Source organism: Mobula hypostoma, chromosome 3, assembly GCF_963921235.1.
Source record: "Mobula hypostoma chromosome 3, sMobHyp1.1, whole genome shotgun sequence".
NCBI classification, from domain to species: domain Eukaryota; kingdom Metazoa; phylum Chordata; class Chondrichthyes; order Myliobatiformes; family Myliobatidae; genus Mobula; species Mobula hypostoma.
Window position 1 is genome coordinate 62,034,353 of NC_086099.1, and position 16,514 is coordinate 62,050,866.

The 16,514-nt window shown below is 42.3% G+C and overlaps 1 protein-coding gene across 3 annotated transcripts in view; it reads right to left on the reverse strand.

Moving 5' to 3' along the window:
• LOC134344037 (PGAP2-interacting protein-like) overlaps positions 1-5,718 on the reverse strand; it is an 83,131-nt gene extending 77,413 nt beyond the window's left edge. The window contains exon 1 of one of the 3 annotated variants that reach the window (XM_063043158.1): positions 5,497-5,718. In XM_063043158.1, coding sequence (XP_062899228.1) covers positions 5,497-5,539 — 43 coding nt within the window. In that variant the 5' untranslated portion in view covers positions 5,540-5,718. Of the gene's footprint in view, positions 1-3,244; positions 3,323-5,496 lie in introns of those variants that run through there. The other 2 variants (XM_063043160.1, XM_063043159.1) reach the window with 2 other exon arrangements.
• Between the last annotated feature and the right edge of the window lie 10,796 nt (positions 5,719-16,514).

Here is a 16,514-nt window from a genome sequence, read left to right on the forward strand (position 1 = left end):
TGTCCACCAAGTCCTCCTCATGGCCCCTTCTAGCTCTCCTAATTTCTTTCTTAAGCTCCTTTCTGCTAGCCTTGTAATCTTCTAGATCCCTATCATTACCTAGTTTTTTGAACCGTTCATAAGCTCTCCTTGTCTTCTTGACTAGATTTACAACAGCCTTTGTACACCACGGTTCCTGTACCCTACCATCCTTTCCCTGACTCATTGGAACGTACCTATGCAGAACTCCACGCAAATATCCCCTAAACATTTGCCACATTTCTTCCACACATTTCCCTGAGAACATCTGTTCCCAATTTATCCTTCCAAATTCCTGCCTGATAGCCTCATATTTCCCCTTACTCCAATTGAACACTTTCCTAACTTGGCTGTTCCTACCCCTCTCCAATGTTATGGTAAAGGAGATAGAACTGTGATCACTATGTCCAAAATGCTCTCCCACTGAGAGATCTGACACCTGACCAGGTTCATTTCCCAATACCAGATCAAGTACAGCCTCTCCTCTTGTAGGCTTATCTATACATCGTGTCAAGAAACCTTCCTGAACACACCTAACGAATTCCACCCCATCTAAACCCCTCGCTGTAGAGACATGCCAATTGATATTTGGGAAATTAAAATCTCCCACCACAACAACCTGTTAGTATTACACCTTTCCTGAATCTGTCTCCCTGTCTGCTCCTCAACATCCCTGTTACTATTGGGCGGCCTATAAAAAACACCCAGTAAAGTTATTGATACCTTCCTGTTCCTAACCTCCACCCACAGAGACTCTGTAGACAATCCCTCCATGATGTCCACCTTTTCTGCAGCCGTGATACTATCTCTGATCATCAGTGCCATGTCCCCACCTCTTTTGCCTCCCTCCCTGTCCTTTCTGAAACATCTAAAACCCGCCACTTGAAGTAACCATTCCTGTCCCTGAGCCATCCAAGTCTCTGTAATGGCCACAACATCATATCTCCAACTACTGATCCACGCTCTAAGCTCATCTGCTTTGTTCATAATACTCCTTGCATTAAAATAGACACATCTCAAACCGTCCGTCTGAGCACGTCCCTTCTCTATCACCTGCCTATTCTCCCTCTCGCACTGTTCTCAAGCTTTCTCTATTTGTGAGTCAATAGCCCCTTCCTCTGTCTCTTCAGTTTGGTTCCTATCCCCCAGCAATTCTAGTTTAAACTCTCCCCAGTAGCCTTAGCAAACCCTCCCGCCAGAATATTGGTCCCCCGGGATTCAAGTGCAACCCATCCTTTTTGTGCAGGTCACACCTGCCCAGAAGAGGTCCCAATGATCCAGAAATCTGAATCCCTGCCCCCTGCTCCAAACCCTCAGCCACGCATTTATCCTCCATCTCATTCTATTCCTATACTCACTGTCACGTGGCACAGGCAGTAATCCCGAGATTACCACCTTGCGGTCCTGCTTCTCAACTTCCTTCCTAACTCCCTGTACTCTGTTTTCAGGACCTCCTCCCTTTTCCTACCTATGTCATTGGTACCAATATGTACCACAACCTCTAGCTGTTCTCCTTCCCACTTCAGGATATCTTGGACATGATCAGAAACATCCTGGACCCTGGCACCTGGGAGGCAAATTATCATCCATGTTTCTTTCCTGCATCCACAGAATCGCCTGTCTGACCCCCTAACTGTAGAGTCCTATTTGACTTGTGTCTTTACCCAAAGTTAGCATTCTCTAGTTAAGTTTCAAATTGGAGTGTACTTTTGATGTGTTTTCTCCCCCCATTCGTGTGATCACACAGATTCACAATAACATTTATGTACCATTCAGCTACTACCTTTTGAATACACATTATTTTGCACCGTATACCCAAATCAAAAATAATTCTAAATAATTAGAATCTTAATTGTTCAAAATAATCAGTTTCCAGAGCCAATGAATGCACTCATCGGGCACCTTATGAGCAACACAGCCAACATGCTGGAGGAACTCAGCAGGTCAGGCAGCATCTAGGAAAAGAGTACAGTCGATGTTTCGGGCCAAGACCCTTCATCAGGACTGGAAAAAAGATAAGTCTGAAAAAGAAGGTGGGGGAAGGGGAAGAAGTGGTACAAGGTGGTAGGTGGTAGGTGAAACTGGGAGGGGGGACTGTTAATTCATGTATTTTATAACATCAAAAATCATGTCTGCTTTATGTCTTAATGATTTATTGTTTTCAGAACATTTCCAAATGAAATGAAATACCTTGTGTAAACAAAAGAGAAAAAGTTAGTGGCAAATACAGTAGATCTGTGATGGATACAGGTGCAGAAATTCTAGATGTTGAATCATCCAAGCAAGTGTGAAAGGGTGTACTTCAGGAGATCAAAACGTAAGGGAAAAGTAACACCATCACTATAGAGGGATACCTTGTTATTGCCCTTTTGCACTATCTATTTTTGTAAATGTTATGTCTTGTACTGTACTACTGCCACATGCAACACAGTTCGCAACAGGTCAGTCATAATAATCCTGATTCTGGGGTCTAAATCCATTGTGCCCCGACAAGAGGCAGCATAGGGTCACAGCACATGAATATGTGTGGATGAGGCACATGTTTCATTTGAAGGTAGAAGATATTCCACCTTGTTTGGCATAGACACAAGGACTGAAGGGCCTTACTACCTCTTCTTTCACTTAGTCCTGACGAAGGGTCTCGGCCCGAAACATCAACTGTGCTTCTTCCTATAGATGTTGCCTGTCCTGCTGCGTTCCACCAGCATTTTGTGTGTGTTCCTTATAAAAATTAACTTTTTTTCTGAAGAATGCAACTGGAGGGAAGGAAGTAGCTTGAATAATAAACAGAGGACTATTATTACACATTGTGCTGATATTTAATAAAATGGCACAATTTGCCAAGATCATCCCCATGTACCCAACAGCAACGTCCTTCCCACTTTCTTTGTGGAGGTTTGCAGGACAGAGGGGCCATCGAGGGGCCATCAAGGACCGTAACAACAAAAGTATTCCAGAAAAGTCAATACTCAGGGACTTACGATGGTGTCAATGAAAAACAAAACTATTTTCCACCACGTACCAGTGGGGAAATTTAATTTATACTCTAGTTTTTGTATTACTCCCTTTTCTAAAATTATAACCAGAGCTAAATTAATTGGCATTTTAACAGATCCCACTGCACTTATATCGGATTGTTTACTTCAAGACACTTCACAGGAGGTTACAGGCCCTTCCAACCCATGATGCTGGCAATTACACTGACAGAACCAATTAACCTACTAACCCGCATGTCTTTGGAACTGAGGGATGGAACTTGAGCACCCAGAGGGATCTCACACAGTCACGGGGTGAGCGTACAGACAACAGCAGAACTGAGCCCAGATCACTGGCACTGTAATAGCATTACGGTAACCGATACTCTTCTGTGCCGCCCTTTAACCAGTCCAATCACAAACAAGAGAAAATCTGCAGCTTCTGGAAATCCAAGCAACACATGCACACAAAAAAAATGCAGGAGGAATTCAGCAGGAAGGACCTCGGCCAAAACATCGAATTTACTCTTTTTTATAGATGCTGCCTGACCTGCCGAGTTCCTCCAGTGAAATAGAATTTGTTTTGCCACTGTTGTTTTTAAAGTGAATTTAACGTACTTTACTGCTTTATTATTCCTCTCAGGCTGAAGTAAAATGGCCTAATTGAGAACCCAATACAAAGTGAGAGAAGAAAGCAAATATTTTGCAACATCCAAAATATGCTACTCAATTATAATTGATTTGCTATAAAAGTAGAGTGCAGTTATTTAATACAATATATTTTAAGTTAAAGGTGCAATAAAAGACAAGATCTTTAAATACAATATGTTTGTAAACTAACTCGTGAATGAGCACAAAGAATGTAGCTCAAAAGAACCAAAGGTGCAGTGATGGCTTTCTTTTTGCAGGTAGTATCAATAACTTTTTACATTAATCTGGATCCAAATATATATAAAAATAAGGTAAAAGATCTTTGCTCTACTACAGAATCTGTAAAACGCACTTTAAACCACAGGTGCTGGAAGTGTTCTGCAGATTAAAAAAAACATCTGTGGAGATGACCTTTTACATGTACCAGAAAATGTTACAGATAAAAAAATTTTAAAATCGTAAAAAGAGGGAGGTTGTAGGCTAGGAAAGAGAAAAGTCTATGACCGAATGGAGGCAGAAGTGTTATCAAAATGAAAAGGAAGAATGGGGCATTTTGCATCCTAACTCAATATTTCAAATTCTAGTCACTACACATTTCAATAAAGAGAAAGTAACAGCTTCTATCCAACTTTCATCTCATTTATCTCCCTGCCATTCCACTTTATCTTGTACCATCAGTTAGTTATCATTTGTTTTTTCAGACACAGCATTTTCCCAGCGCATTATTCCTATCCCACCGGACATTTCCCTTTTCAATTGAATAATACCTATTGTTACACTGGTAAAGATATTTTATGCTTCCAGATCTGAAATACTGATTTTGGTTCTATCGTCACATATGATGTATGGCATACCATTTCCCAAATAAATGATTCTTTCCCCAATATTATTGGATTATTTCTCAATTTAATTCCAGCCATTCTGAATTATTGATTTTTTCTGTGCTGCAACCATCTTCATATTTGCACATTTATGAATTGATAAATTAAAAAATATGTTTAAATTCACTTTTGGGTCGCTGATAAGAGAAACTTTTATTGTCCCTGCCTCGCTACCAAGAGATGGAATCATTTCTTGAACCACAGTTCACAGTCAGTTCCTCCTCTGCAGTGGCCATTCCACAGGAGGTAAGAATTGCCCATTCTGATGTGGAATTTTGATCACATATAGTTGAGACCAGTGAGACAGTGGCTTCCTTCCCTAAAAGGACTTAACTGAATCAGCTGGGTTTTGCTACAGTCAGACCTATTGCCCCTTTAATTGATTCATACATTTTTTGGAAACAGGATTTAAATTGTAAAACTATCATAGGAGGACTTGAACGAAACCTTCTCAGATTATTGCTCCAAACTTCCGGATTATTGGTTCAGTTAAATACCCAGACATACACCCAAGTGATCGTCAGTAAGTACAGAGACAGCAAAGTTCTTAAAAATAGTTATAAACATGATTCACGTCGTTATAATCACCTGTACTAGAAAATAGTATCAAAGTTTACTTTCCACAAAATCCGTTTTCAGAGTTTTAAAAGCTGTCATTAATTTAAATGGAGAATTTTGAATTGATATTTCACATTATAAATGATAAGTTAAAAGGAAAATTATTAGGATCATTTTTTGTTTTAAACCCTCCCAATAAACTATTCACAATGAAACGATTAATAATGCATGTGGGTTTAAAGACCATAATTAAACTCTATTCTTGATATCGTTTTCAATATTCTCTGCAATATTGAAATTAGTTAAAAGACTTACTTTTATAATTTAAAAAAACGTTTGAATTCTCCGACAACCGACCGTATTTCAACCAAAATGGCAATAAACGCAACAAAGATTTGAAATGATAAACTTACCCAAGAAAACTTCCAAAAGTAAGTCCCTATACAATGCAAACATTTCTCCACAAGATTTACAAACAGCAGTGTAATTAATATCTTGAAGAATTCAGAATACTGTACTAATAAGAAGAGAGGTCAATACAAGTGAGGAGAACAGTACTGGTATGTCATCTCTTCAATTATTCACCAGGGTAGCCACCTGAGTCTGACACCCGCCCTCACAGTCAGGAGGCGGGGCCGCCCCGCAAACCTGACCCAAAATCCGTGCAATCTGCTTCGTCGGTCGACCAAGTCAGTGGGTCGAGCTGCTGTTGGTTTGCAATAAAACAACTGATTTTTTTTATATGTTGCTTTTGATCCTAGTCTAATTTCACTTTTGCATGACGGACTATGATGGATTTATTGCATATTTATTCAGTTTACCCGAAGTTACTTGGGTGCGTTAGGTATTAAAATTGCAGAGAGTTCTTTGATCGGAACCTGTGGGGGAGTACTCGGTTTGAGCGAAGTTGGAAGGAGCCTTGAACTTGCACGTTATCGATAACAGGCGTGGTTGATAAAATGCAAATAAAAATTATTGATTTTATTTAATTCGCGAATAAAATTTTAACTAAAGGCTATATTTTAACGGATGAAAATGAATACTCCAACAACATTCAATTGCTGATAAAGCTTAAAAATATTCTGTTCCGGGGCACACATTTGCAATATCTGTTCACGTGTTTACAAATTTAATACAGTGAAAGCAAACCAAATTTTCCAAAAATTGTATCAAAGTTCGGTCATGCTAAAATGTGATCTAGGGCACAATGTTTTAAGCTTTTTTTGTTAAGGGAGATTTAGGTTACAATATCTGGCAGCTATTACATTTGCTACATGAGGAATATGTTTCATCAAAAAGTCTCAGTGGAAGTTTGCTCCCTAGAGTAACTAATAATAATAGTACCTGTGTAAGTACTAATTAACCTTCATGTTAAATGTATGGCATGCCTGGCACAGAATCATCCAGCTTGAAATCCCTCAAGCAAGAGCACTGAAAAGAATTGCATATTTATTCCCCAATGTCGTTTCTTCTTTGCTTCAGTGTTTTAAAGTGCATTTATGCAACTACTTTGCACATATAAACTACCATAACCCAGATAGCTAATTACCTAATAAATTCTCCAATGATGATATTTGCAATTACATTCTTCAAACAGACAACACACTGCTCTGTATAACCTACATTTTTAAATTATTTATATTACTGTCGATGACTTAACTTGTATTTTTTAATAGTGGGTATTTTTTAATAGAAGACTCGATGCTGAGTATAAAGACATTAATATTTCTCAGCAGTCCATGATGCTAAGATACATCCTAGGATATGCTGGGACTCCTCATCAGTGACGTAATTCCGGGGTCATCAGGTTTTTCGGGTCTTTCAACATCAGACACTCTAGCCTAGGTGACCTAGCCAGGGTTGATGAGGCCCTGGCTTGTGTCCCAGCCGCACTGGTCGCTGGGTCACAGTCTTGAACCATCTGGAGGCTCACTCAGCAGCCTCTGTGATAATCCTGCTTGCAGCCCCTCATAACGCCAAGATGAGAGCAGGTTCTGCACCACAAGCAGTCAGCAGAGCCTCGACACCCTATTCAAGGCTCACATCGTGACCTCCACCCCTGCCGGGCACTGCTCTACCTGCTCTTGGTATTTGGCTTTCTTACATTCAAAGGCCTCCTCAATCCATGAACATTCCCTCACTATTCCTCTTTTGCACTATTTTTTGTAACTTGTAGTAACTTTTTGCCTTGCACCATACTGCAGCCAAAAAGAACAAAAATCACGAGATATGTCAGTAGTAATAAGCACAAGAGATTCTGCAGATGCCAGAAATCTAGAGTATCACACACAGAATGCTGGGGGCATCGAATGGGTCAGGCAGCATCAACAGAGAAGAATAAAGAGTAGACATCTCAGGCCAGCCAGGGTTGATGAGGCCTCTTTATTCCTCTTCATAGATGCTGCCTGACCTGCTGAGTTCCTCCAACATATTATTTTATTTAGGGATACAGTACAGAACAGGCCCTTCCAGCCCAACAAACCATGCTACCCAGCAACCCGCCTATTTAACCCTAGCCTAATCACAGGTCAATTTACAATGACTCAGTAACCCTCTAACCAGGATGTCTTTGGACTGTGGGAGGAAACCGGAGCATCGAGAGGAAACCGGAGCATCGAGAGGAATCCTGACGCGGTCATGGGGAGAACGTACAAAGTCCTCGCAGACAGTGTTAGAATTGCACTTGAAACTCTGACACCCTGAGCTGCAGTACTGTTGCCCTAACCGCTACACTACGATGGCTCCCTCTTTGTATGTGTGTGTGTCAGAGATAACAAACTTGATTCTGGTTCTCTCGTACGTAATTAGTAAGGAATGCATCACGTCTGAGAAGCACGAACTTAGAGAGAGGGTCTGTATGTCATGTTGGAACCATACCTGGATAACCTGTGACTAAAATGTATCAGGAACATCCTCATGAGATATGTTCTTGTAATAAGTAAGACCAGAGCATTGATTACAAATGGAAAGAAGAAAGGAAGAGTTGTATTGGACTGCTTTGCTGAAACAAGTGATGTTAGGGGCAGGATTCCAGACAGTTAATGTAAGGGCCACATCAGGAAGTAGCTCAGTCTGAGAGGAAATAAATATGGATAGGAATTGGTTTAGCCGACTGTATAACAGACATAACGGTTTTAGTAATTAATGAAATAGCAAATGTATTTTTGAAAGGAAATGAACACAATAGCTTTGGAGATTTGTAGGTAGCAGGTAAAACCAAAGAGTGAAAGTACATTAAGTATGAGTTTAGAGAGAGTAAGCAAAACCAGATGGAAGAGAACTGTGGGTCAACAGAACAGAAAGAGGTCACACCGCAGTCACTCAGCTGACAAGCCTCTGAAGCCTTCAGTAGCCAGTGGTGATGACTATCATTTTTCAGTCTTGTTCATCTTGCTTCTTCATGCCAAATGCAAAAGAGTTCATGAATCAAGAGTCAAGATTATTTAATGTCATTTCCTGCACACAACTGTAAAGGAGAACAAAGTAATTGTTTCTGATGCAGCACAAAAAAACCCACAAATGATAAAGAACACAATAATAATAATAATAAAAACACAATTAATATAAATACATAGATTGATTGTATGTCTCCATGAAGTGTCTGTAAGTAAGGTGACTGACAGGAAATAATAAAGTAGTGGTGGTTGGGGGTGTGGAGGATCAGCCTTACTACTTGGGGAAGGTAACTGTTTTTGAGTCTGGTGGTTCTGGCATTGATGCTCTGTAGCCTCCTCGCTGATATGAGAGATATTACTGGCCCTTTGTCGGCAACTTTCTGTATATCTGTCCTTGACGGCAGGTGATGCATTGGACAGTTCTGACTGTCCATTATAGAGCCATCCTGTCCGCCACAGTGTAGTTTCTGTACCGTGCAGTGATACAACAGGTCAGGATGCTCTCTACTGCACGTCTGTAGAAGGACGTGAGTATGATATGCATGGGCCAGCTCTCTTCGGCCTTTCCTAACTTTGTAGAACGTGTTCTGCAATAATGGGAGGTTGTGTGAGATGTACACTCGCAGGAAACTGCTTGTAAAGAGGGATATGGCTGGTGCAAGTTCTGAAGTTGATTACCATCTCCTTATGTTGTTGACATTGAGGAAGAGGTTATTTGCCTGGCATTAGGCCTCGAGTTCTTCCAAATCCTCGGTGTAGGCCATATCATCATTGTTGTGATGCATCCCATCACTGTCATGTCATCGGTGAACTTGCCAATGTGATTACTCGGATGTTTGGCCATGCAGTCGTGTGTGAGCAGAGCGTACAGCCATGGGCTCAGCACACAGCCCCGGGGGCACCCGTGTTCAGAATGATGGGGAGGGAGGAGCAGTTGTGCGTCCTGACCACCTGAGATCTGATCATTAGGAAGTTTGTCATTGTAACTCCAAAGCATAGAACTAATTGAAAGAAAAGACAGGCCGTCAGATGCGTACTTATGACGTGATGGTGTGATGACGTATGCCATTGATGTACTTTTACAGATAACCAGTAATGAATTATGTAAAGAACAAAGAATGCTTAATCAAAATAATATATTTACAATATTACTCAAATACTATTGAAACATCCATACCTACTTAGCTATAAATTTCATCTCAATATAGACAGTGTGTGTGTGTGTGTGTGTGTGTGTGTGTGTGTGTGTGTGTGTATGTGTGATAAAAGGGGTGGCTGGGAGCCGACCCAAATGCAAGACACAGACCCTGAAGTACTAGGAACAGGACTTGACTAGAGTTAGGGACATGACTGGATGCAGACTAGGTGCTGGGACAAGAGCACAGACTTGGGCTGGGACTTGACTAGGATAGCAGAACCAGGACATGGAACTGGGAACAAAGAGCCTGGGCTTGGACTCCGAGCCAGAGACTGGACAAGGACCCGAAACCTGGGTCTTGACTCTGGCTCGGACCCTGGATCCAGGTGAGGACATGACGTGGCTACAAGACTGGACGAGGCTTGGGTTCCTTGAGGCGAGGACATGACGAGGCTTGGGTTCCAGGTGAGGCAGGGCTCCGGGAGGAGGGTGCAGGGAAGGGAAGGGATTCAGAAAGGAGGTTTTGACGGGAACAATCCAGCAACTGAAGCTGAACCAAGGAGCTATTTGTGTAGCCAGCCCAAAATGTGAATCAGCTGCCTCAATTAGAGCACACAACAGAAAAAGGGAAAACCAGAAAACCTGGAATAAGGAGCATTGGACCGGACCGTGAACTGGAATCTGGTCTTCACGGACCGGATCATGACGGTGTGTATATATAGACAGTACAGTATGCTGACTTTCTGTTTATTTTCTGATCTTTAGGGATGATTGGACACATTTAGAATGCTTATATGAGTTTGGGCTATTTAAGTAATAATTGCCTTTAAACAAACACAAAATGTAGATTATGAATATAATGTCCAATAAAAATATCCAATAATTATATTCGTGCTTGAAGTCTTCCCACAGAACTTGTCTTAATCTGCTGTCACCTTAGCTTACTTGCATGTGATTTCTCGACCAGGACAAACTGGCCAGGAATCAGAGCGTGTCCTTCTTCTGATGGACCATTTCAATAAGCAGTAACCTTTGGGAAACAGACTGAACAACTTGGACAACACACATAAAAGTTGCTGGTGAACGCAGCAGGCCAGGCAGCATCTCTAGGAAGAGGCGCAGTCGACGTTTCAGGCCGAGACCCTTCGTCAGGACTAACTGAAGGAAGAGTGAGTAAGGGATTTGAAAGTTGGAGGGGGAGGGGGAGATCCAAAATGATAGGAGAAGACAGGAGGGGGAGGGATGGAGCCAAGAACAACTTGAACAACTTGGGTTAGTTTCACGCAATAATCAATTAAACTGTTGGCCATAATGCGTATACCAGCCTCTCTGAGATCGATAGCTTCTGGTAGTGACATAGGTCATCTCATCACCACTTCAAGTAGACTCAATTTTTTTTTCTTGTTTGGGGTTGCCCTGATGCTGGATAAAAGCAGGGAAATAGGTGTAGGCCATGGTGCACTTTCCTCGTGAAGTCACTTAGTCATCCGTTGTTTGATGATGCCATTCATTCTTTCAATATCCTCATGACTCTGAGTGATGGGGGCAGTGATAAGGCCATTCAATGTTCATCAGTCGACATAATTCTTGACAAACATTTCCAGTGAGATGTGTTCCTTGGTCAGAGTCAATGTGACATGGCAAACCCCATCTAGGAGTAGAGTCCTTAATCAGAGTTTTGCCTGTCTGTGTGGCCGTAGCCTTTCTTGCTAGGATGGCTTCCACCCATCTTGAAAATGTGTCCACTATTCCTAATACATCTGGATACCCTTGGCACTTTGGTAAAGTAAAATAGTCCACTTGTAAATGTAAAACTGGACCAGGTGGGGCAGGAGAACTTAGTTGATGTAGCTCCTTTGTGGATTCAGGGTTCATTTTCTGGCATGTCTCAAATGCTTGCCGAGCTTGCAATCTGAGTTTTAGATTGCAGCACCACTGGGTGAACCTGTCAACCAGCTTTTGCACTCCAGTGTGTCCTATGGAGTGCATCTGCTGTGCCAGGTAAGGAAGCAGCTCAGATGGGGCTAGCAGTCTATGACAAGTGCCGTATTCTTGAATCCTTTGCATGTTCATCTGTGACACAGTGTTTAACTTCATTTCAGTTATTGGGTTTTCTTCCATTTCTTTGATTTTCTTTATTCCTTCTTTCACTGTCCTTTTTGCAGTTTCATCTGCAAATGCATTTCCACGGCTTTCCATTGTGGTCATTTTTAGAGTGACCATTGTGGTCAATTTTGCATTTTAATTTTGTGGTCATTGTGGCTTTCCATTGTGGTCATTTTTACATTTCAATACTGCAACTTCTGAAGGTAGTTTTATGACTTCCATAAGTTCTTGTACTAGTTCGCCATTCTTGATTGGAGTTCCCAAAGCTGTAAGAGATCCTCTTTGTCTCCATAAATATCCAAAATCATGGACAACTCCGAAAGCATATCGGGAATCTGTGCCGATATTATCCGATCTTCCTTCGTGTCGATGTGACAGGGCCCTGGTCCTAGAGCGAGGAGCCACCCGATGTTTGGATGATTGAAATGCTAGGCCTGGAAGATTGAAAAGGCTGGGTGTTGGGACCAGATACAAGGGTCGGACCATTTCTCCGCGACATTTACTCTGCTTTTCACTACCCTGAGGATGGGCTGTGGGCCTGCTCCAGCTGCTTCATTACCGAGACAAGAGAAATTCCTTCAATGGAGAGCACCAATCATCAACAGCACAATTACATCAGGTGAGTTATGTGCTGATACTTCGTCAATGAAAGACAAGAAAGATAATATACTTATCCGTGTAAGCGGAACAAGTGCTACATATGCCCTTACACTTCCTCCCTTACCACCATCAGGGCCCCAAACAGTCCTTCCAGGTGAGGCATCACTTCACCTGTGAGTCGACTGGGGTGATATACTGCGTCCGGTGCTCCCGATGTGGCCTTTTATATATTGGTGAGACCCGACGCAGACTGGGAGACCGCTTTGCTGAACATCTACGCTCTGTCCGCCAGAGAAAGCAGGATCTCCCAGTGGCCACACATTTTAATTCCACATCCCATTCCCATTCTGACATGTCTATCCACGGCCTCCTCTACTGTAAAGATGAAGCCACACTCAGGTTGGAGGAACAACACCTTATATTCCGTCTGGGTAGCCTCCAACCTGATGGCATGAACATTGACTTCTCTAACTTCCGCTAGGCCCCACCTCCCCCTCGTACCCCATCTGTTACTCATTTTTATGCACACATTCTTTCTCTCACTCTCCTTTTTCTCCCTCTGTCCCTCTGAATATACCTCTTGCCCATCCTCTGAGTCACCCCCCCCCGTCTTTCTTCCCGGACCTCCTGTCCCATGATCCTCTCGTATCCCCTTTTGCCTATCACCTGTCCAGCTCTTGGCTCTATCCCTCCCCCTCCTGTCTTCTCCTATCATTTTGCATCTCCCCCTCCCCCTCCAGCTTTCAAATCCCTTACTCACTCTTCCTTCAGTTAGTCCTGACGAAGGGTCTTGGCCTGAAACGTCAACTGCGCCTCTTCCTATAGATGCTGCTTGGCCTGCTGTGTTCACCAGCAACTTTGATGTGTGTTGCAAAGATAATATATTGTTAGTTTAGCTGCTGTGCAGTTTTCAGCCTGGAAGTGGGGATGAACCACCACATACTTATGAAAAATACATCTGTTTGTTGCAAAGTACAAATGATTAAACTACAGCTTTAGTAAAAAGCACAAATCTTACAAAAAGTATAATTTAAAACAACATTAGTTTCCAGCAACTATATAATGCACATCCATAGCGCAGTAAATTTTAAGTTGTCCCATTCAGGCCTAATGATTTAATCGCTGTGGAAGATTTCTTACTGTTGTGGTATAACATCTTTCCTGACAGAGGGGATCGCACTGCTTGGCAGGTGGGAATTGTGGCTGTGAAACAATCTTGAGTTTTGGAGCCTCCTTTGTGGTGGCTGCAGGAATTGACTCTTGGACTGCAGGAAGTGTTTCTGACCGCTCTGGACGCCTTCAGCTTTCTTCTGGATGTGTTGGTATCAACAGTGCATGGCAAGCAGCTCGATTCCAGGCCACCAGACAACGCTTTGAACCAGCACTTTCATTTTGACCACACCGAGATAACTGGCTTGTAGCTGCTCCAACACTTTAGTTCTCAGTTTGGATGGTACAACAACTCTTAATACCTATCAAGGGCAAGTTCATCCTAGTGCTGGTAAAAATGGGAGAACTGAAATTTCTGCTGCCCATTCCAGCTATTTTGTATTGCCATGTAGACCTGAGAGAGTGCAGGGTCTTTTCTGATTAACCTTTAGATCATCTCTGCTGGAATAGGGAGACTTCCAATTTTATAAGGGAGAATTCATCAAGAGGAGTATCCCCTTTTGTAAAATTTTCGGCTATTTCTTTTTCCAAGGGTAAAAAGGACAATCCATCAACGTTTCCATGATTAGTTGTCCTCTTGAATTCAATCTCATAATTATATCCTCCGTGAAACAGAGCCCACCTCTGTATTCATCCTGCAGCTGTTAGAGGAGCACCCTTCTGTAGATTGAAAATGGACTCTGGAGGTTGAAGATCAGTAACAAGCGTAAACTCTCTCCCATACAAGTACTAGTTGAAACATTTACATCCCAAACGAGACTCAGGGGCTCACTGTCAATCTGTGCATAATTTTTCTCTGCTGCAGTAGGGGAACATAATGCAAAGGCTGTGGACATTCACTTCCATCACCCGTAACGTGACATGACTGCACCTGTACCTAAGGCGAGGCATCACAGACAAGCTTCACTGGACGATGTGGTTCATAAATGTGTGAGTACAGTGTCTGACCTCACCATTTCCTTTACCTTTATGAAAGCCACCTCACACTGCTTTGTCCATTGCCATTTCTTCATGATCTATAGTAATGAGTTCAAAGGGCGAAACACAATAGCCAGATTTGATAGGAACCTTTTATCATAATTGAAACTTCCTAAAAAGGGCCGTAACTGTGACTCATCCCTTGACCTTGGGGCATCTAGCACTGCTTGATTGTTCTCAGTACATTTGTGTGTCAGTGATGTGACCACAGTAAGTTTAAACAATTCACATTTGTTGCATTGTGCTCTGAGCCCATAATCTTAGTCATGGGATAATAGAGAAGTGCAGCACAGAAACAAGCCCTTCGGCCCATCTAGTCCATGCCAAAACCATTTAAACTACCTACTCCCAACGGCATGCTCCCCATATCCCTACTATTGATGTGTCTATCCAGACTTCTCTTAAACATTGAAATCGAGATTGCATGGACTACTTGCATTGACAGCTCATTCCACACTGATAACCCTCTGAGTGAAGAAATTTTCCCATATGTTTGCCTTAAACTTCTCACCTTTCACCCTTAACCTCTGGCTGTAGTCAAACCCAACCTCAGTGGAAAAAGCCTGCATGCATTTACCCTGTCTATACCCCTCATAATTTTGTTTACTTCTATCAAATCTCCTTTTAATCTTCTACTTTCTAAAGAATACAGTCCTAACCTATTCAGTGTTCCTTTATAACTCAGGTCTGCTAGACCTGGTAACATCCTTGTAAATTTTCTCTGCACTCTTTCAACCTTGTTTACATCTTTCCAGTTAATAGGTGAATGAAACTACACACAGTACTCCAAATTAAGCCTCACCAATGTCTTCTCCAACTTCAACATAACTTTCCATCTCCTGTACTTAATACATTGATTTATGAAGGCAATTTGCAAAGGCTTTCTTTATGACCTTATCTACCTGTGATGCCACTTTCAATGAATTGTGTACCTGTATTCCCAGATCACACACTCCTTGGTGTCCTACCATTCAATATGTAATAGCTACCCTGGTTGGTCCTACCGAAGTGAAAAAGATCATTAGATTCCATCTGCCATTTTTCAGCAATTTTCCCAGCTGGTGCAGATCCCTCTGCAAGCTATGATAGCCTCCCTCACTGTCTACTACACCCCCAATCTTGGCGTAATCTGCAAACTTGCTGATTCAGTTAACCACTTTTTTATCCAGATCATCGATACTGATGACAAACAACAATGGACCCACCAATCACTGTGGCACTCCATTAGTCACACACGTCCAGTCAGAGAGGCCACTGTCACTCTCTGGTTTCTCCCACAAAGCCAATGTCTAATCAAATTTACTGACTCATCTTGAATGCCGAGCAACTGAACCTTCGTGAGCAGCCTTCTATGTGAGACCTTGTCAAATACCTTACTAAAGTCCATGTAGACAACATCCACTGCCTTGCCTTCATCCACTTTCCTGCTAACTTCCTCCAAAAACTCTATAAGATTGGTTAGACATGACCTACCACACACAAAGCCATGCTAACTCTCCTTAATCAGTCCATGTCTACCCAAATACTTCCTTAAAATACCTCCCAATAGTTTTCCCACAACTGATGTCAGGCTCACCACCCTAAGGTGGCATGGTGTCTGTTTAGAGCCTTTTTAAAACAGCGGAACAACATTGGCTATCCTCCAATCCTCTGGTACCTCTCCTGTCGCTAAGGATGTTTTAAATAACTCTGCTAGGGCCCCAGCAACTTCTGCATTCCTCCCATGGGGTCTGAGGGAGCATCTTGTCAGGCCCTGGGGATTTATCCCCCTGACTTGCCTCAGGGTAGCAAACACCTCTGTAATCAGTACAGGGCCCATGAAGTTGATGCCAATTTGCCTCACTTCTGTAGACGCTGTATCAGACTCCCGAGTAAATACAGATGGAAAGAATTCATTTAAGATCTCCCCCAGCTGTTTTGGCTCCACAAAAGGATTACCATTCTGGTCTTCCAGAGTACCAATTTCACCCCTAGCAATCCATTTGCTCTTAACATACCAGTGGGATCCCTTAGGATTCTCTTTCACCTTGTCTACTAGAGCAAC